Raw genomic sequence first — 23,188 nt, 5'->3', positions numbered from 1 at the left:
GGACTGCTTGGCTAGGTGCTTGATTTTATTCACCTCTGGCAATGGGTTTCACTGAATACCCTCAATTCAATAATGAAATAATTAACAGGTGTGGCCAAATAATTTTGCCATATGTGTATATATATATATGCACACACTGGCTGAAGTACCCAACGTCTTCAATTTTATTGAGTTATCAATGAGTTTGAGGTAACTGTTAACATTTTAAAAATAATTATCAGCTTTGCACCTCTTCCAACACACCCATGAGGTGGTTTCCCTGTGTTGGAAGGGGTGCTAAGCTGGTAATTCCCAGTGCAAATCTCGGAACAGACTCCCCAGGTAAAAGTTGTTCCCAGTGTACCCAAATAGACGTTCCGACCAGGACCCAAAACCTCCTAAAACCTGGCCAAGATCCAACTGGACCATCTCACGTTGGTTTCATCCAAATCTGTGCAGGTGTGTTGAAAATATTTGCCAACAAACAGACAAACAAAGAAGAAAACAAACTTCTTGTTATATATATATATATATATATATATATATATATATATATATATATATATATATATATATATATATATATGCTATCCAAATCCATCCAGTGGAAGGCTCAGAACAGGCTCACCGGGTCAAAGTTCCTCCAAGCATACACCAGCAAGAGTTCCGACCCTGAAACCTTGCCAGGATCCAACTGGATCACCTCGCGTTGGTTTCATACCAATGGGTGCGACAAAGAAGCAAATATTATATATATATATATATATATATATATATATATATATATATATATATATTGTAACAAAAGGAGGAATTTAGCTGGCAATATGCAGAGAAAGCAGGGAAGTAGAGTAAAACATTGGCACAGTTATGTACCTAGGTGGAGATTAAACCAGGTAAAAACTTATGTGTAGTTTAAAATTGGTTTACTTACATGATTTAAAAGCTGCTTCCTCTCAGCAAATAGACAGGGTGGGTCTGATAGTCTAAACAGAGCGAGGGATGGGTGTTTCCTTTTAAAGAAAAGGTGGGTGTGTCACCTGTCCATCAAGCTAGGCCTGTGGGAGGAGTGTCAGGTATAAAACCCTGCTTGTTTCATTGTTCAGGGAGATCGACGCTGGGCTAGCTGGCTGATCTGGACAGAGAGCTGGACTATGTATAGTAAGCGTTGAGGGTCTCCATAATTGCTGTGCAAGTATACGGTGTCAAAACATTATTACCATCCTGACAATAAAGAACCATAAAAAGGAAGAAGTTGTATGCGTAAGCTTCTGCAGTAGCGGGCTCGTGCCACTATATATATATATATATATATATATATATATATATATATATATATATATATATATATATATATATTAGTCATTGTATGTATTATATATAATAGATGCAAGTAAATACTCATGCATTCTAGTCAAATCAAGCTACTTAAGGTCTTAAAAAGGTTCTTGTCATGCATTTGGGCCTAGCCCAGGCCTCCTCAGGGGAAGAGCGTTACTTCCCGACGCAAGCGCCCCTTTTTAATGTGTGTTCATGAGGCAAAATTACCTCACGAAAATGAGTTTGAGCCCTCAACTCGTAAATTTAACCTTTACTACCCCTCCCACAGGGGGAAGGGGGGATGATGGAAGTTAACTGACTTCAGTATTCAAATTTTTTTTGTCAAATAATGTCAGTATTCCAAATTTCAGGTCAATTGGATGAGCCCTTTCTGAGAAAATAGTTTTTTCCACACACACACTAACACACGCCGCTAGGCTTTTATATTATAGATGCTCCCATCTCTGGAGATGTAACATAGTATACCGGAAACATATGTTACATGGTTATGAGTAGTAATTATGATTATTAGTTATTAATATGCCATACTGTCTTTTAACATTATTACTGACATTATGGGGCACATTCATGTAGTGATGGTAATAATGCGCGGGCTGTGTTGTTCTAAAGAGCAATGTGGGGAATTGAATGTGCCCCTGTGTGTTTTGTATGATTAATAAATGCTGAGGCCAAAATAATTATACTTCAAATGTTGTATACTGTGTGTTAATTCTAGGCCAGTTAAAGTAATGGCTATGTTGGCCCTGTTCTGGTTTATGACTTTGTACTAAGTGCAAAAGGCAAAATTTTCTCAGACTGAGCAAAACATATGTACAATATAGGCTTGAACATAAGTGCGTGACAAGGAAAAGAATATAGGAGGTAAGGCAATCGTTGAGATCTTAAATGTTAGTGTGTAATTGCAAATCACTGTGCACCATTAGTAATTTTCTTGCATGGTGACATGGAAATGTGTATTTAATTACAGCTCCACAGTCGTCCACTTTGTATTACCCAGGCCTAACACATGGACACACATTGCTGGGCCTTCTCTCAATGTCAGTCACAGGGATCATAGTTATGTCCTGGCTTATAACCTATTTAATTTAATACTCCAAATATGTTGTTTCATGTTCAAATTGATCTCACCAATTCTACAATATTGCAAAATGTTGGTGTTGTACAGATAAAGTGTAATGAGAAAGAATAGGAGGATAGATGATAGTGGTGGAATATAGGTGATAGGAGAATAGAGGATAGTGGTGGAATATAGGTGATAGGAGGATAGAAGATAGTGGTGGAATATAGATGATAGGACAATAGAGGATAGTGGTGGAATATAGATGATAGGAGGATAGAGGATAGTGGTGGAATATAGGTGATAGGAGGATAGAGGATAGTGGTGGAATATAGGTGATAGGAGGATAGAAGATAGCGGTGGAATATAGATGATAGGACAATAGAGGATAGTGGTGGAATATAGATGATAGGAGGATAGAGAATAGTGGTGGAATATAGGTGATAGGAGGATAGAGGATAGTGGTGGAATATAGGTGATAGGAGGATAGAAGATAGCGGTGGAATATAGGTGATAGGACAATAGAGGATAGTGGTGGAATATAGATGATAGGAGGATAAAGGATAGTGGCGGAATATAAGTGTGGTTGAACACCCATGCCAATGTTTACTGGTAATTGGTGTCAAATTATAAATTCTTGTTATTTTATGACAGTAAGTCTAACCCCACTCAGGAACAACTCATAACATTTCTTTCATGTAATACAATTCACATGCTCATTGTACAAAATTCAAGAGATTTATTTAATACAACGGAAAAAGTGAAACTCAAATTCAACATTATAAACATCAGTTTTGTAATTCAGTCATTTCCTATTCATTTACACCTAGTTTTCACAATAATCACAAAATGCTGTTTCACTACTTCAATTCAATTCAAAGAAATACAGGTTGTCTGCAAAAGTAGTTACATCCTTGACAATACAAAATGTAACTATATCATTATTTTACACAAAATTATCTTTTCGAGATTCAGGTTTACAATATAATTTGTAAAATAATATATCTATTCCCTTTAAAAAATGACTGCTGTAGTATGTGTGATACATAAACGGTACCAAGCAGTTAACACATACTAATGTCAAGATTATTTTTACAAAAATTTTTGCATGTTTTTTTATTTTTTGTTCCTAAAATATTGTATGTTCATTATCAAATTGAACTTCTTGTTTTTTTAAATATTTTTATGTCATTTTTCCTAAATGTATTGATTTATCTTTCTGGTTATTGATGACCAAATATCCTTTGGTTTGACTTGTGAAGTGATCTGCAATATTTGTCCAATTGTTCTATTTTTGCTTAATTGAGTTAAGCAATTATTTTTAATGGTAAAAAAAAGTAATGTATAATAATTTTAATTAAATGGTTGCTATACAATTTGATAAACTAAGTAATTTTGTTAAAAAAAACAACATTTTGAAAGACAATTTTGTTGTAACTTAATTCTTTTTCGATGCTACCTTAATGAACAATTTTTCAAGAAATGTTTTCTCTTTCCTCTTTGACTTGATTCTGTTTTCTTTTTTCATCAAAGCCTTAAACAAAAAAGTTCTATGCATCCATTCTGCAGAGCTGAGCTCCTAGTGTAAAATAAATTATAAACTCTAGCCAGCTGATATAAAATGCTTTGAGGAATAGCACAGGAGGAGACCAGAAACAGAAAGTGATATGATCAGTAAAATTTGCAAGAAGGCATGTACAGACCAATTATGTAAAGTCTACTGAAGGTAGAAAACTCCTTTAATTTAGGTAGCAGTTCCTTTAATGTATTTTTTTTCTTTGTAGTATGATCTTAAGTGCGCGGCACAGCACAAATGGAATGGCGCATAGGAGGTGTTATGAATCCAACCGAAGGATTTATGTCCAGCTCAGCTCCAGGAGGAGCTTGGAATGTGAAGTTCTGCAACAGCCTTATAAAGAAGATGAATAGCTCCATTTTTGCCAAGTTCTCACCAGCACAACTTCTTTTACCTAAAGAAATTAGATATAATAAAATTTATCTAACACTTGTTATTGCATTTTTTGCTAGTATATTAGTTTTTTATTGGTATAGACCAAATACAGCCATAAATAAACATGCTCTAAGTTGAAGAGTAATATAAGCAAATGTTTTACAATACCAGCCCTTGTGAAAGAACTGAGTGAATCTGTACTTGTGATAGAAAAATGTATGGAGTGACTTGAAGCTAGGGCTGTAACAAGGAACAGGCAGAAGAGGCAATTACTTTTGGTGCAACCAAGTTTGGAGCCCAGGGCCTTCATAGAGAATTCTTTCGTGTGCTGAAGAGGAACAATCAGAGAATTCTATTTTCATCAACAAGGCAGATTAACATTCCTGGTTACATTGATTGGTATGACTCAAACAGACATATGGCTACCATTTGCCATGAGTAGATATCAATACACTCAATGCTCCATGGAATGAGTATGTGTGAAGACAGACAGTGTCAGACAACATTTGACTTTAGTGTGAAAACCTTGCCACTGCCTGAGGCTAAAGTCAATTTGCTGCCACAAAATCTTGAAACTTGGAGGTAAGGGCAGCAAAGGATAAACATGCAAGGAGAGATACATTATGAGAGTAGAAGTACATTAGTTGGAATAGAAAAAATATTTTTCCCAAGTTTTTCTGTCTGTTAATTCACGGAGATTTAAGTTTATTTACCTGCTGAAAATGGCAAAAATGCTTCTTTCTTCACAAAACACCCATTAGAGTCCAGGAAGTGTTGAGGGTAAAACTCATCTGGTTTCTCAAAGTGAGCCTCATCTCTGAGGACAGAAGTCAGTAATGGAATGACATAAGTACCCTGGAAAAGGAATACATTTCTATAATTCTAGTTGAGGTAAAAATCAACCTAGAAACTCTCATCATATTGTCTGCAGTATAATAAAGTAAAGTACATTTTATTAGATGTATTTTTCTATTCTAAATTATACAATTAAAATACAAATCAATGTATTTTAATCTGGTAATTGGTGAACATTCACCGTACGGTCAGGGGGCTCTATTGGTTCTCCAGTATTATATAAAAATGTCACTTAAAGTAAAGTTCTCCAATAACCTCTTGGCTGACATGACCCTGTATCCAAGAATGTAAATCTCGTATGTCTTCATAACAAATATATCAAGGCAGTTAAAGGATTTGGAAAATGAGAATAGAATTACTATATATAGGATTCAGACTAGTGTATCATACTGCTACAATTTATCCAATTGGATATTGACTGACTGAAGGTGGAGCTAACATTGGGATGGGTATGACTTTAGTGCATAGGGAGCCCACCACAATTTTTCTATCCACCTTAGACATTTCAAGTTATGCTACCGATACTCGGGATTTCTAATCCATTCATGAAATAAAGTTCAGATAAGGTGTTTGATCAGGGGACTCTCTTGTTTTAAATTGTAAAATGTGATTTTTAATAATATAAAAACAAAATAATAATTACATATTTTCAAATAACATATAAATAATTATAAACTAAATTGCACATTTTTGTATCTCAAAATATATTCTTACCTGGCATTCTAAATTTGAAACAAAAAAGGCTACAGCATAACTTGAAAAAAATTAGAACTAATCACCCAATATAAAAAATAGCTCATATTTATTGTTTAAGAGTAAAAGCAACTGTGTTTATAGTAAAAATCAAATATTTTAGCAGGAATCGAGCACTCAAAATGCAAAGCAGGTGTTATGGATGGGGTTGTAGGGTGATGGAGTTGTAGGGTGATGGAAGAGACTAAGGGCTAGATTTACTAAGCTGCAGGTTTGGAAAAGTGGGGATTTTGTAGAAAGTACTAAATAAATGAAAGCTAGAATCTGATTGGTTGCCATAGGCAACATCCCCATTTTTTCAAACCCGCAGCTTAGTAAATCTAGCCCTAAGTTTACATAATATTAATACTTATGGGCAGTGCTGTGCTCCTATTTGATTGAATAAAAGAGATTTGATAACAATTTATATTTAAAGCCACCATCCTGGTTTCTCCAGCAGGAACCTTCTACCTCTACAATGTTATCACTTTCACTGGAACATTCTATATATGGTCATCTGTAAATTTCAGCTATGTGTACAGCTCTATTGCATCTATATTAAACTCTCCAGTTGAGTGAGATGCATATAAGTCACAGATCTCTGCTGTAAACTGAATTGAAAATACAATAGACTAGCACAGAACATCTTTGGAATCTGTACATTATCAAAATACACAGGAAGTTCCAATGAATATGAAATTACACAAATGCCAACTTCTGGGGGGAACAGTGGAAACTATCAATGCTATAAGTTTAAAAGGGTTAATGACTCTCCAAATTTGTCCAGTTGGAAGACAATATTGTCCAATGATTATTAACATTATGTAAATGCCAACTCACGCACAGACACCTCAAATTTGATTGACTTTTTTGGAGCATGTTTACATGTACTGGGGTAGTCAGTCCATTACCTGTTTAAGAATAAGGTCAACTTAAATTGTCATGTCACGTATACAAGCCATCAGCCTGTACACAAATACATTATTTAGTAAGGGAGCGCTTCAATGGTGTCTAATAAATGTAACTGTTAATAATACAAATGGGACACATTCTTAACCAAAACTGCATACTGCACTTCAGAAATGCATTCTTTTTGTTAAATTAACAATAAATAAAGGTTGCATCTTAGCAATCAATGAATATATACATTTGTTGCTTACTTTTGGTAAGAAATAGCCCTTGAAAGTGACATCTTGAGCAGTGGCATGTGGGAGATTAGTTGGTATTATGTTGGCAAATCTTTGAATCTCATGGATAACGGCATCTGTATAAGGCATTACCTTACGATGCTCTGTTTGAGGCTCAGCTGCCCCAATAACTTTTTCTATTTCCTTTTGAACATTTTCTGTAGACAAAAAAAGGGGCAAAATACAACATTAGCTGCATTGTGAACAAAAAAGTTGAACATTAAATTTATGGCTCTCAGTGACAGGACTATAATACACCCAATCTAGATTTAGATTAACATGCTCTGGGAAACCAAATGTGCATCAATGTGAGTATTATGCATACTTACCTGTGAAGGAATGGCAACTATTGGCCTACCTGAACAGTCTGTTTTGTATACTTCTTGGATGAAGCTTCACCCGACGTGACTGGTCAATAAATACTCCATGAGGAAGACCCACGTGATATTAATCTACTAATTCTACAAGATTTATATATGTATCACAATTTGTTTGATGTTTTATTTTTTAGTTATATTATGGGTTGCATAATAGAGCTAGAACTCTTTTAAACTTTTAATTCATTAATAATGTAAAAACTTGAAGATTTAAACCTGACCAACGTCTGGTACTTCAGCTAGTAATATATAAATATTATGCAAAAACAGGAAGGAACACAAACACATTGCCATCAGTAAACACCTCTAGAACAGTGTGCAACTTCTAACGGGCCTGGGGAGCAGGTGCTAATTCTTCCTGATTTTATGCTGAAAATTGCAGCACGAAGACCATGGCTATACTATCAATATAGTGCAGTACCACACAGTTTAAGACACATTTTTATGCCAAGAGAATCTCTCCAGGTTAAGGGTCAAAAAATACATATATAAAAAAGCTCTAATTTTAGCATTGATCTGTGTGCACTGGCTTCCTAAGTTTCATACAAGATGACAGTCATGTTTGCAAATTTTGAAATGGCACCTGGAACATTTTTGTTGCATGCATATATTAATTGTGTTATTAAATATCTCATTGTACCCAGGGGCGCATGCAGGGGGTTTCTGGTTCTCCAGGAACCCCTCCCCTCCGCGGATCCTACTCAGCCAAAAGCATGTATTTAAACATGCCAAAGGATTTTGTCTATTACAGCACCGCCACGACGCTTCTTTCACAGCACCGCGGCTGCTGTATAACTCCCCTTCGGCGATAAGGAGCTGCTGCGCATGCGTGATCGCAGCAGCTCCTCCCTTGCATATCTCCCGGCATCACTGACTGGCTTCCCTGGGGCACGGTAGGGTTTGTAATTGATATTTAAAATATTAAATCATAAAATAGTCTCAGATACTGGCCATAATCAATCTGATGTAGTGTTTTTATTAATAGACCAAAGACTCGATTTCTGGTCAGCCTGCAGGGTAGCAGAGCTGTGTTATTATATATAAATATTGTATTATAGATTAAAAAAGTAGAGGTCCACTTTTTTAATGTTTAAACTTATAGCATTTTTTAATATATATATATATATATATATATATATATATATATATATATATATATATATATATATATATATATATATATATATATATATATATAACTTGTGTCATGTTATCAATGTTTTTTGTTTGTTTTTGTTGGTCGTTTTTTTCATGTACATTAGCAATATTACTTTTAATTTGTGTTATTAATGCTATTTTGATGTGCAGTATCATTGCTAGTTTTAATGTGTGTTATCAATGCTATTTTGATGTGCGGTATCCTTGCTAGTTTTAATGTGGAGTGTACTCATTTTACAGATGGGTTTAGATTGTTTTAATGTACAGTATTTTAGTGTGTGGTAGCAATGATTTTTCATTTCATGTAAAATGCCAACATAATATTTTTGCTTTGTTCATAATTCAACTAATTGATAACCCCCCCCCTTCCCTTAAAAATCCTGTGTTTGCCCCTGGTACCATGGTATATGTGTAAAGCGTGACTAGTTATCTTACTTTGAATCTCAGGGTATTTCATCATTAACAGAAGAGCCCATCTCAGTGTGGTTGAGGTTGTGTCCATTCCAGCAGCAAACAAGTTGCTGACGACCATTGTTAGATTTTCATCACAGAAATATTTTGTAGATTCTTGTTTCTCCTAAATAAGATTCAATATAAATGTAACTAAATACATTTTCCAAGACTAAACTCAGAGACACAACCACAGATATTCAACATGTAGGTTATTTAATAAGCTCATTCATAACAATGAAAATTATACTGTAGATATTTCTGTGCAGATCTGAATCTACCCAAGCTTTGGAAATTTTGCTGGGACAAACTGTTGGTAGACAATCCAGTACCATTCCTTATATGAGTATTTTGGGGGATTATATTTGTAACTCCTACCATTTATTATATTCAGTAGGGTCCTGGAATTTGTAATCAGCCATGATAGCTCTGGTCAGCTGCAATAATTGTCTATGGAGTATATTTAGTAAACTGCGAATTTGAAAAAGTGGAGATGTTGCCTATAGCAACCAATCAGATTCTAGCTGTCATTTTGTAAAATACACTAAATCAATGATATCTAAAATCTGATTGGTTGCTATAGGCAATATCACCACTGTTTAAACCTGCAGTTTAGTAAATATACCCTATATGTGTGTTGGAGGAAGAAAGGATCCAATGTGCCGACTTAAAAGGACAGCTGGGTCTTGAATTGATTTGCTTTGATAAGCTTCGCACTAATCAAATCACGAACCCACTTTCATTACAAGATTCTGCTGAATCATTCCTTCCTCCAGTATACTGCAATTAGCCTGAAGATATCCTGCTGATCATGGGGGAAAATTATATGGGGGTGTATGAGAGGAAGATCACAAGCTGCAATCAAGAGATTGTGTGATTATGATTGTGTGGTCATTCCTCTTACATTGATCTGCAGCACCAATTATTATTTGATTAGTATAGTTTATATAGTGTCACCAAATTGCGCCGTGCTATATAGCAAAGATTTGTCACTGTCCATTGGAGCTTACAGTCTGCATTCCTTAACACACCATCTCATATTCACTAGGGTCCATTTCTTTAATCAGCAGCTAATTAACCTATCATATATGTTTTTGGAAAGTAGGAGGAAATTGGAGCACCCAGAGGAAACCCAATTCAAACATGGGAGGAACATACAAAATCCACATAGATAGGGACCCGGTAAGCCATTTCAGCAACATAAACTTGTGCAACAGCATGTGGCAGCCTTCAGGGTTTGCATACGGGGATGGTTTTATAAAAATACATTCCATAAACAGTATCAATGTTTTCAAATTAAGGTTCAGCACCATGCAGAGCAACAACCCCATAAAACGATACATTTTTTTTTTGTTTTTTTAAATTACAAAAACTGATATGTAATAAGACAAAAAAATGTGGATAATACAATCACTTATTAATGTCTCTCCTCATTATAACCATACCACCAGTAGCTGCACAGAATTTCCAGTCACCAATAGCAGCCTTATTATTGGTGCCTGATAATGCTTCTGACTTACAATAGCCATACCCACCCACCACCAGCAACAATTGAAATTCTTTGACCTTATGTATCAATTGCTCCCAAAACTGTTAGAAGTAAAAATGGCCCTGTTCAAATGAGTTTTACAATCCTGTGTGATATCAGTGCATGTTATTTGTCTGTGTTTTGATTCCCTCAATGTACAGTGCTGTGTAATAAATTGATGCTCTATAAATAAAAGACGATAATAAGATAAGTATTGCATTTAGACATCTACAGTTAGGTGAAACATTAATACCTCTTGTTGCTTGATGAGAAAACTGTCAATAAGAGTTCTTTGGTCATTTATGTCCAGCTCCTCCTTGCTCTTTGTGAATGTCTCTTTGATAAATTTTTGTGTCTCTTTGGCATTTTGACTCACGGTTTTGTGACTTCCTGGTAACCAGCTCATTATAGATGTGAAAGTATTGTACAACTAGGGGGAAGAGAATGGTAATTAATAGCAAAAAGCTTAGATGTAGGAAGATACACCCACACCCAGTCACAGCAAAAACACCAAAACAAAAAATGTATTTACATTTTAAATAAAAAATAGTGTGGTGCAGTTAATGACTGTGGCAATTTCATAAAATTGTGTTGAAAAACCCTGGAAGAGTTTTATTTAATATCGGAGAGGAAATACATCAGTGGTTAAATCATTGATGCTTCCTGAAGATGTCAGTGCTGGTTTCTTCTGAAAAGCTACTTTAACAAATATATGTATATTATTGTGCAATATATATTTTTATAGAGGTAGATAGACACTTCATGATTGCTCATTTATGTTTTTCTATAGTGATCATTTATTATTTACATGTTCCAAACTTTTAACCATGTTCACAATTAAGGCTGGATTAATTCCATAGATTTATTTAGTAAAGATCGAATACAGTTGGGTGTGAGACAATGAAGAGGAAAGGTGTTGGGCGGAGATTGGGACAGAAAAGTGACCTAGGAAGTGCAAAAGAAAAGGGTCTGTAGGGACATGGGCCTGTCATGCTTGACCTCATTGCTACAGAGTGTGACAAATTTGGACATGGACGTTTCCGACACACTAAATCTGACTGGTTGGTGTTAGGATAGGCTTTGGTCGATGAAAGATTTTTCAGTGGATTGTGTCTAGAAGTTATGATAGTTTAAGTAAGAACTCAATAGGAACAAATAGGTCTTCAGCGTAATTGCAGTAAGCGAGGGAAGAGCAATAATTGTCTACTGAGATTGTAAATGAACTTACCATGACCATAGGAGATCCTACAAGTCTTATGTTTTCAGTTATTAAACTCATTAGTCTCAGAAATACAGGATCCTCGTAGTTAAAGCGATGGCCAAGTAATATGGACACGATTATATTGGCTACAGCCGCGTTCAATATCATGGAGTTTTCAAAAGGTTTTCCTAGAATTAGAAAAAAAACTTCAGTGACAAAGCACAAATTATCTATGCAGCAAAGCTATAGGTTACACTATGCAAGATGCACGATAAGTAATGATGGCTATTATTATTGCAAATTTATATAGCACCACCATATTAAGTGTGTCTTATTGATATTATTCTAATTATTCACATCAATCTTTATCCCAGTGGAGCTCAGGGTCTAAAAATCATTCCACAGAAATACACACTAGGGTTCATTCTGTTAGCAGCAAACTGTGAGAGGAAACCAGAGCACAAGGAGGAAATCTACAAAACATACAAACACCACAGAGATAGGTTCCCGGATGAAACTGTATCTATGGCCTCAGCTCAACCAGAGCTCTACAGTGCCATCAATGTGTTTGTGCTAACATCATACTCCTAGCTTGACAAATAGAATAACATAAATACTGGGGCCGAGGCTTGACAGCCAAGATAGCGGACACTAATTGTCAGAGTTTTGCCCAGTTGAAAAACCCAAACCATTGTCTATGAAGTTGTAAATATTCAGAAAAGACCAACTGATCTATCAGGCACAAGTGGCTGGTTACCAACCAGTTCCAATAATGTGGCTAACAAAGCCATCTATTAACATGGCCTAGCTCTCCCCATGGAGCACCGGATTGGCCCAAAATCAATGCCCCAGAATCAAACAACATCCCTTCAGGCCAGTGAAATGGAATCCTGCTCTCACTAGCAATGTGGGAAATCTACCACCTCTGCAGCCTGGACTGAAACCCTATAAGCTGTTTTCACCTCTGAACCACACACACAGGTAATCCTGTGATAGATAGGTAAATGTGGCCACAGACAATGGGACTGCAACTAAATGACCACAAACCCAGAGGCTTCCTTGAGACAGCCACATTACACTGGGAGCTATATTCCACACCCAGAAGGAGCCTCTACACCCCGGAAAAACAACAGATTATCTCGTGCTCACTGCGGCCTCACCACAATTTACTTAAGGAGTCCTTAGACAAAGCAGAAACTCAAAAAAATCAACACACACAATGCCTCAGAGAATCTGAGGAATATATTTAATTTGCATGATTACTTAAAAACGTTCAAACAAACTATAGAGACACAATCCTAACTAATTACCACTCCAATGGAAAAAGTAGATGATCCATAGAACAGCAGCAGACAGAATATCACACTTCAATGTATATCACAGTTATGGAGCCCGAGATGTGATGAAAGCAAAAGGTGTTTATTGAGCAGAAAATACAGAACAATAGTACAAACCAAATATTGCTGATGCTGCACAGGGATTTATGAGAAGGCAGAGTACTGGTTGCAAGGAATACTGCAGATGCAGGTAGAATTGTAAGTGGAGAGAATTCCAGAGTAGTGATGTCAGCAGAGTATGTGAAAGTCCAAGAGCATAGGAGAAGAACTAAACCATAAGGAAAGGCAACAAAACAACATTAACCAGCACAGGAGAGGTAGAGAGTCAGTTATAAATAGGGAACCATTTATTTCTAATGCATTAAAACGGAGAAATCGATTGGAAAAAGAGCGAAATATTAAAAACAGTGAAAATAAAATTTACGGGTATTGTGAGTTTAAAAATGCAATATAGATGGCATAGCCTCGCTGTTACCAAGAGATCGTCCAATAATATATATATGATTATATAGTCTTTTTGTTCTTATATTATTTTTCATCTACTATTGGGATATATGAGAAAAAGGAGGAATTTGATTGATTTAATATTCAATACATCTATTTTCACTAAAACTCAGATCTTCACACATGTCGCTAAATAATGACTTACTATATGTGTATGATTTAATATTAATGCTTTATTTGCATTATATGATGAGCATTCATGTGGGACTTGAGATTGTTGTATTAAAACAGCCTTTGCCTTTCGAGCCACTTGAGCAAACAGCATATTTGTTTATCTAATTAACTAAATTAAGTTTTTCTTTTACGACTATGGCCCTGAATCACCAATAGATGATATATCTCTAATATAATGTGTTGGGTGCACCCTTCAAGATCAATTGTTTCTTGAATAATCTCAATTGAACATATACGAAGGGGTAATGTCTATAATTTTATACCTGGTGTGGTGGATCCCCTCCCTTCTTTCTAAATAAATAGGGAACCACCAGGTGCAAGATATAATTGGTGCAACAGGTTAACCCCTAGTGATGAAAAGGAAAGGCACAATAGCCGCACTCTGGTAAATTGAGGTACTGCAGATAATACAATAAATGTCCAAGGTCCTGGAGCAGTGGTTCCCAAAGTGTGTGCCGCGGCTCCCTGGGGTGCTGCGGCGCTGCCACGGCCAGGGGACAAAAAAAACTAAAAACAACTTACCAATCTGGCGGCACCACGGGGCGCAGCATCCTCCTCCCTCCTCGCTTCTCAGTGAATGACGTCACGCCCGACATATTCAGTGAGAAGCGGAAGGAGAGAGGAGGATGCTGGGTCCCAGGCGCTGCCAGATTGGTAAGAAGATAGAAGAGAAGACAGAAGAAATAGAAGAAAGCCAAGTATGGTAAGTAAAGAAATGGAAGGGAAGGTGAAAGGAAACAGCAATTGAGGGGACAAAGTGAGGATGAAGGGGACAGACAGTGTGTGGATGAAGAGGGGCAGACAGTGTGTGGATGAAGAGGGGCAGACAGTGTGTGGATGAAGAGGGGCAGACAGTGTGTGGATGAAGAGGGGCAGACAGTGTGTGGATGAAGAGGGGCAGACAGTGTGTGGATGAAGAGGGGCAGACAGTGTGTGGATGAAGAGGGGCAGACAGTGGCCCTAGATCACTTGATCAGACGCCCACGTGTATTTACAGTGTTTTGGGGTATCAAAATAGGAAGCAGAGAAATCAAAAATCAAAGCTTTTGGTGATGAAACAATAAATAAATTCACAACATTTTCAGGATCCACCACAAATTTTGAAAAGTCTGAAACCCTAGCAATGTTTGAACATGCAACATCATATTGACATAACACTTTCCCATTTCAGTGGGCTCAAAGTCATAACTTTCCTGGGGATAAAACTACCATAACATTCCAAAAATCTCTATTTTTAGAATATTAATCCAGTCATCAGACAATTAAGAGAAGAGTTGGGAGCTTTACAAAGTGTATACATTAACTTTTTGCAATGCAACTTGGTCTAGATGTCTAGTTTCCCAAAAATCTTATACACACCCCTCTCTATTATAATGAACAGACCCCCTAATATGCAATAGAAGTATTGCTAAATTTGACATGTAATGGGAAAAAAGCCAGTCAGTTTGGCCAGACTTTAACAATCAGTCCGACACACTGCTAGACTCCTACCTATATAAACCTCTGACACTCAGCTACGTCCTTCACACACCTATCTCTAAACTATTATTTTTCCATGTTGCAGCATATTGCCGGTGACTCTTTATCCCAAATTCCACTGTCAAGCATTGAAACCTCGATATCTTCTTTGGACTTGTGTCGATCTTTGAGCCTGAAGTTGGACATCATGTTGCTCAGAAGTTTCTTGCTGCCTTTAAGCACTTTGTCTGACAGCTTGCACTTGAAGTCTATTTTGATGTTTATCAGAGGTTTCACATTGCATCAGAGCCCTTTGTCAAATAGCTTACAGTTGAAATTTGCTTTGACGCTGCTCATATGTTTCTTGTAGTCTGTGAGCAGCTTGTCTCATCGCTTGTGCTTGAAGTCTTTGTTTGTGTTCTTCCTTTGTTTCAGCTGCTTTTAGTAATCTAGGGCCTGATTCATCAAGGTACGCAAACTCATGTTTCATACTTTGAGTGACGCAAACCCTTATATTTGCATTGGAGTTTGAGATTGAGTTGACTTTGAGTGACGTATCTGCTCTGTTTGCGATGCGTATATGGTGTTTTACATAGCTCAAGTCCCATTTAGCAGATGCGTATGAGTTTGCGTACCTTGATGAATCAGACCCCTAATTCTTTTAGAAGACCAAATGAAGTGCATTTCTTGGCATAGTCAGTTATATAGCTAAATATGATTTCACTTATCACAATACTAGTATTTTAAAAACTAAAATATACAATATAACTTTTAAAATAACTTAGCCTTGTTAACAAATCTGGTTTTAGAATTACTGATTTGATTTTTTTTTGTGTGTAATTTATTTTAATTAAATCTTCAAAATTAGTACAAACATGAAGTACAGGTAGCAAGTAAGGCATGTTTTAAACTTAGAGTCACAGATAAGATTCACAATGTAAGCCACAGTAAAATAACTTATTTTTTTTTATTAATATACAATACAGAACAAATATATAAAGATGTAATGACATAGACATAAAAGAAGACGAAGAAAAGTTAGAGAAGGGAGGCAAGAGTAGATAAGGGAGGGGGGTAGCTCCTTGAGGTGTATAAAGCCCAGATAAAAGAGAGAGTGTCCACAGGGTTTAAATGTAACTTGACCTCTCGGGTAAGCATCTATCAACATTCAGATCTCAACTGAGAATAGTTAACCCGGTTTGTTGCCCCATTTAAAGTATTTATATCTGCATCTGTCATGTGCCAATTTCGTTCTGTCACCTAGTAATTTATTAAGAGCAATCCTAGCGTCCGTAAATTCTTGTAACGTTCCCCCAGCCAGAGAGGATTTATGGGTAATTTCCAAATCTCTAATTTTAGTTAGGAATTTATCTTTTAGAACATTTTTTTTCTTTTTTGACCTTCGATCCTAGTTGGATGATCTTTCCTCGTTTATGAGGAACATTTATGAGCCTCCCAGATGGTAACTGTAGACATTTCAGCGGAATCGTTATGAGTGATATATTCTTCTATAGCTCCACCTATTTGTTCTCTGCAGTAGGTGTCATACATAAGGGACTCGTTAAGTCTCCACGTCCATTGTTTGGGGGTACTAAAAGGAATATGCATAGTAAGGGACACTGGGACATGGTCTGACCAGGTTATTTGACTGATGTCTATTTGTCGAATCAAGTGAAGGTGTCTGTGACTAACTAGAAAATAGTCTAGTCTGGAATATGTTGTGTGGGTGTTTGAATAAAAGGTGTAGTCTCGGTCTTGGGGGTGTTTAAGATGCCAGGAGTCCACCAGCTGGAAGTCATGGAAAGTATGCCTTATCTTGCGATATATACTACCCGGATGCCTCAGAGCTCCCACCGAAGTATCCAGGGTCCAATTTAAATCACCTCCAAACACCACTACACCTTCCAATCATGGTTCGAGATGGTTCAGGGTTGCTGCTAGAAAGGATGCCTGATTAATGTTTGGTACATAGATATTGATTAACGTAAATTGTTGATGAAAGATCCTACATTTCACAAGTAAACCTCTGTCCTCGTCAAAGGAGTGGTGTAATAAATCCGAAATTTGTTGACTTTGATAGTAAAACTGCGAGCCCCTTTGTTTTCCCTGCAGGGTTATTATAAAAACCATGAGGGTAATGGTTATTCCTCAAAAGGGGTGCTGAATCTAACTTGACTTGGTTTTCTTGGATGAATACCACATCATTCCGATCTAAATAAAATGATTGTAATGCCTGTGACCGTTTTTCAGGAATATTTAAGCCTTTGGCATTAATGGAGAATATTTTGAGGGGGTGCACTGAAGCAAAATGGGTCCCTAAAACATAATTAACTGGCGTCAGTGCTTAGGGAGGATCTGGGTAGAGTGTCTTCGTAAGACAGGAGGAGTTTGGTGGTGGCAAAGAAGAGAGAAGAGAGAAGAAGCGAATAGAGTAGAGAGGAACATAATGAGGAATGCACAGGAATATAAGAATAGGGAAGAAAAACATTTGACAAAGGAAAAAAACATGAAAACAAGTACAATGTACCGCACTTGTGGACCATGTGGGGGTCAACTCAATACATGGTGACAGGTCTGAAAAATCTCCTTCCCAAGAAATTACAAAACAAAGTCTATTATAAACACTGAAACTGAAAAATAATTATTTGAATGAAATTAGATAAAGGTAAGTAACCTAAGCATAAATATGGGTTTGATATGTAATAGCACTTGAGAACAGACACTACTGCAAGCTACAAATCTACAATCATGAGAGACTTCTAAATGTTAAAATTTAATATTAACTATGGGGCAACAATATATCTGCAACAGAAAACAAATATGAATTTGGTTTAAATTTGCAAATATATCAAATAAAGTCCAAACATTCCAAAAGTTTCGAGCTCCTTAGAACATTATGAATGATATGTAAGAGGTAAACTACTAAAACCACTTTCCAATTCAATGTGCTGCAGCAAGGCACGAGACGGAACATTTCCAGGACTTCTGCTTGTGTGACGGACTTGCTGCCATTGCTTTCGTTGCGGGAGAGGTGGAGGTCAGAGCTTAGATGAGCTTACCTTCCATTCTGGTAAGGGTATCTGAGCAATATTCAAACTTGAGCAGAACATATCAAGATCTGTGGGGCCACTTAGTAGGGCCTGTTTCCCATCACAATTGGCGTGTAGACTTAAAGGGAATCCCCATTGATATTTTACTTTGCGTTTGCGGAGCTCTTCTGTCAGAGGTCTGTTATAAAGTGTGCCAGGAGAGATCCTGGAATATTTGTACTCTATTACCATTAAAGTCAATGTTGTCCAAGTCTCTGAGTTTCTACAAGATTTCTTCTTTTTGGGTGTGGTAATGCATTCTGCAAATTATATCTCTTGGTTTTTCTGTAGCGAGGGCTTTGGGGCGCAGGGCTCTGTGGGCTCTGTCAAAGAAGATGCAGTTTGATGGATCAAGTTCCAACGCCTCATTGAAGATCTTTGCAAAGACATCTACAAACCCCTGGGGAGGAACGTCTTCCGGTATCCACCTAATTCGTAGGTTGCTGCAGCGTCCCCGGAGATCTCTGAGTTCGGAGGCCTGGTATGCAATCACCTCTTCTAACTTAGCAACATATTAGAGGCGTCTCTATCCTTTTCCAAAGAAGTAAGTCTTGTTCCTAGATGTGAGCTGTCTGTGTGGATGCTGGAGACGGCAGTGGATATTGTGTCTTACATTTTATGTTCCAAGTCCAATATATCTTTTTTTGGTGGATAAGAACGTAGTATGTTGGAGAATCTCGTGTAAATCTGCAGTATCTTAAGGTGAGTGTGACGCCATGGGTACAGGTTCAGTTGCTTGTTTCGGTGTTGTGTTGCCAGTGGAGGGGACTAGATACAGTGGTGGAGAAAGATGTCCTAAAATATTGGTGTAGATATGGATGTGGGGAAGTGTCTCTGCCATGAACGGCCTCTTTTTTTAGCCGCCGCCTTCATATCTTTGCCCATGAAGATTAAAGTAGGTCTGTTAATGTGAGGTTACTTCAGATATCAGTGTCAGTCATTAATAAAACATTTAGGGATGATCGGGCAGACACAAAACCACATTAGTTCAGCACATGGCGGGGGTTAGTGGCGGTCAGGGGCCAAGATTGTATCGAATGAACTTCCGATTCAATAGCACTGACCTGATGTAGCATATAGTCATATAATCCAACACTGTATAGCATCTGATAATGGCTGTGGTAAGTACAGTTGCAATATTGACATTACATGACAGGTGATTTCAGATGATTAGGCTTTACAACGATTGAGAGCATACAGTGGTTTAAGATGCAGGGTTTGGATCTAGTAAATGTGTAGTACTGTGGTTTGCCTCAAGAACGGATATCTGGATCAAAACTACGACATACAATTCACTTTGTGGTGCAGTAGGGGAGACCACTGTGTAACACTTTATTTGTCATTTGAAGTTGAGAAAGTAATATTAAATTTCGCCATAAGGTGCCAGCAGAGAACCAAAGAGCACAATAATCTAATACAAGCAGAGCCAAGCTGTTGGTGTTCGTTATGGCGCCTAAGCTACGCCTCCTAATAGCCCTAATATTAATATATCTGGAACCAGATCTCTTAAAACTGATCAAGTGATATTTTTACGTGAATATTATTTGAACAGAAATGTAAGTGACAGCAAATAGCATATTCTTGCTGATTGTATTTTCTGGGTCCTCAGTCAGATCATCTGCAGTGTATTCCAGTGCAGAAAACTTGCACTGCCAGTTTTCTGGATCTTAGGGTGGTGAGAGTATAGCTTCCCTCAGTGTCAGGAGTCCTCACCTGGATAATGTTATTATAGAGTTTTGTGAGGTCCTAAAGGCGCTTCCAAGTTAGGAGTTAGAGTATATGGGACAAGATGGCGTTAGGGACCTTTGCGACTGGAAGCAACGCATTTCCGAGAATTGAGTGCTGATACCTGCCTCTTGCAGGTTGTAGCCAGGAAAATATAAAATACAAAAGTCCCAGAGCCTGCGGGATGCCGATCTTCGGATCCTGTCACCTCTGAAAGCTGTGCGGTTGGGTACACGCAGCAGTCAAATACAATGTCACTGAAAAAGTTTTGCTTCAGACACAGTCACCCTCCAGAGGACAATGAGGGGGGTCTAACACCCTTTCCAGGGTCTCCCGCTGCCGATCAGCGCCGGCATCAGTCCTGTGAAGTGGGCACCAAATAAAAAGCTGCATTATACTTGAGATCTGCAGAGAACGTCTGCAACTTTTAACAGGTAAATAGATGTGGTGGTTAAAGGGAGCCTCGGAGGACCACTACAATCATAGAATCCAGACAGAATGCCGAACAACCCGTCCATAAGTTCAGGGCATCCTGATTAGCTCTGTCTCAGTCCATTGAGGCAGCACACATAGTCAGCTATTTACATAATTGTCAAATACACTGGGCAGTGATATCATCATCATCATCATCACCATTTAGTTATATAGTGCCACTAATTCTGCAGTACTGTACAGAGAGCTCACTCACGTCAGTCCCTGCCCCATTGGGGCTTACAGTCTAAATTCCCTAACACACACACAGACAGACACACAGACTAGGTTCAATTTGTTAGCAGCCAATTAACCTAGCAGTATGTTTTTGGAGGGTGGGAGAAAACCAGAGCACCTGCAGGAAACCCACGCAAACACGGGGAGAACATACAAACTCCTCACAGATAAGTCAATGGTTGGGAATTGAACTCAGGGCACCAGTGCTGTGAGGCAGAAGTGCTAACAACTTATCCACCTTTTAAGTCTCCAGGAGTAGCAAACTCAAAACTAATTACAGCTAAATGTAGAACTTTATTCAGGTCTATCAGTCCTCCTCCTAACTTCCTTGTCCCATCTCTCTCCCCCAGTTAGTACCACCCTATTTGTGTCTGCCCCTTCCCTTTAGGATGTAAACTCTCAGGAGCAGGACCCTCTTTCCTTGTGTGCTCCTACTACTATTCCATCACCCTCTGTACCTCTTGGCCTGCTTCACTAGCCCTGTTTTCCCTGTTTTTTTAAGTATCGGCCTTCTTCTCGCTGATTTCTACCATCCCCTTCACTATCTGCCCCAGAAATAATCTGATTTGCTTTACCCTGTCACCTGTGTTTGTATATATTTTTGTTCTTTCTGTATCATGTTGTGTCTTGGTTCTCTGTTTTCTTTATAAGTAATGTACGGTCTGCGGACCCTTTGTGGCGCCTTATAAGTTAAATATAATAATAATATTAATAATAATAAAACACCCTCTTCTAGCTTATGTTATTTGGTTATAGATATGAGCAGATGTAGGCTGGATGTCCCAGAAAAAAAACACGATTCAAAGATGGAGCAGTTAAAAAAGACAACTGTCCATCTTGGCAGCTAAGCCACGCCCCAATTTTAATTGATTTTAATAATCTGAGTGCTTTATATAGTTTTGATCTTGATTTAAGAATTTTCTAGAAATATAGTTTGGCTGAAGATAATAGATAATTGCTATTTTGTTAAGCATCTTCCCTTCATTAGAAAACTAACCACCTACCTCTACCTGAAAAAAAGTATTTTAATATATATTTCCAAACCATGTAAGAACAAAATATGTTTAATGCGTCTTGCAGTCATTTCTCTTCCATGTTTAACATATTATAATGTAGCTGAAATTATTTATCTTTCTGTTTATAAAATATCCCTTTTTGTCTGTGTTTTGTACAGTTTTTCTCGAGAGCCCTTATTTACCTTTTCAAATTCAGAGCCCTAAACTCTGATGACTTATATTCACAACACGAAGGCTCAAAACATGATCTGTTGAGTGGACTGAGAAAGGACTAACCTCCAAAGGATTTGAACTTCTTTACTAAAAAGACAGATTCCTCATTTATCTTATTTTCAATTATTTTCTTCCCCATCCCAAAATCTCGTAGTGTTGAAAGAGTAAATCGTCGCATCACTTTCCAGTTCTCACCATGAGAAAAAAGAACACCTGAAAAGAAACTAAAAGGAAACAAACAAAACCAATAAGGGACCATTTATACTGCTAATAAATTATCACCTAGCGGCACAAGATTAATTGTTCCCTATTGTTACATTACACATTCTCAAGTTATCAAAGCAATTACAATTTCCTTCAGCCTCTTCATCCCCACACAATTTGAGATCTAATTGCTTGAGAACACTGCTAAATAAAAGGATTAGTCAGCAATTTTCAAACATTGGGACTGTGAAACGATGGACCGGGAAACTGACAGAAAAATAGAGATGGTTCAGAGAGGCAAAACTGCCCAAACAGAATGCTGTTTAAACTATTTTGCCATTCATATCATAAGATTAGGCAATCATTATATATTGATTAAGGGGGGGGGGGATTAATTCATCATTAACTTATATGACTAAATTAATTTCTCATTCTATTAAGGGACAAAATGATTGTTCGCTATATTAGAGGGGCAATATAATTAAATTGGTACAGGGGGTAATAGTTATTTTTAACAGGAGCAACATTTATTATGTCATGCTGGGTACACCATTTATACAGCATACTTGTGGGGCTATAATTGCCAACATGCACTTGCGCCCATTTTAGTGCCAACAATGTGCAGTATAAATGGTGCCTCTTTGATAAAATGTTAAGGAGTATATTTACTAAACTGTGGGTTTAAAAAATGGTATTGTTGCCTATAGCAACCAATAAGATTCTAGCTGTCACTTTGTAGAATGTACTAAATAAATGACAGCTAGAATTTGATTGGTTGCTATAGGGAACATCTCCACTTTTTAAACTCACAGTTTAGTAAATATAATGTTGTTCCTGTCAAATAATTTTAGCAATCCAGCAATATTGCAACCTTAATATGATAAATTTATTTTGCCCCCATAAGTTAATGAAAAATGAATTTTGATTTTGAAATGTGGGTATGT

General features: G+C 37.2%; 1 protein-coding gene across 1 annotated transcript in view; it reads right to left on the bottom strand.

The window, feature by feature from the left end:
* Positions 1–3,096: 3,096 nt before the first annotated feature.
* LOC142143422 (cytochrome P450 2K1-like) overlaps positions 3,097–23,188 on the bottom strand; it is a 38,492-nt gene continuing 18,400 nt past the window's right edge. Inside the window, exons 4-10 of the mRNA XM_075201259.1 lie at positions 22,104–22,253; positions 11,844–12,004; positions 10,869–11,045; positions 9,073–9,214; positions 7,076–7,260; positions 5,042–5,183; positions 3,097–4,347 (exon numbers count right to left, since the gene is read on the bottom strand). Coding sequence (XP_075057360.1) covers positions 4,169–4,347; positions 5,042–5,183; positions 7,076–7,260; positions 9,073–9,214; positions 10,869–11,045; positions 11,844–12,004; positions 22,104–22,253 — 1,136 coding nt within the window. The 3' untranslated portion in view covers positions 3,097–4,168. The remainder of the gene's footprint in view (positions 4,348–5,041; positions 5,184–7,075; positions 7,261–9,072; positions 9,215–10,868; positions 11,046–11,843; positions 12,005–22,103; positions 22,254–23,188) is intronic.

Source organism: Mixophyes fleayi, chromosome 3, assembly GCF_038048845.1.
Source record: "Mixophyes fleayi isolate aMixFle1 chromosome 3, aMixFle1.hap1, whole genome shotgun sequence".
Classification (NCBI taxonomy): domain Eukaryota; kingdom Metazoa; phylum Chordata; class Amphibia; order Anura; family Limnodynastidae; genus Mixophyes; species Mixophyes fleayi.
This window is presented reverse-complemented; position numbering and strand designations above follow the sequence as displayed.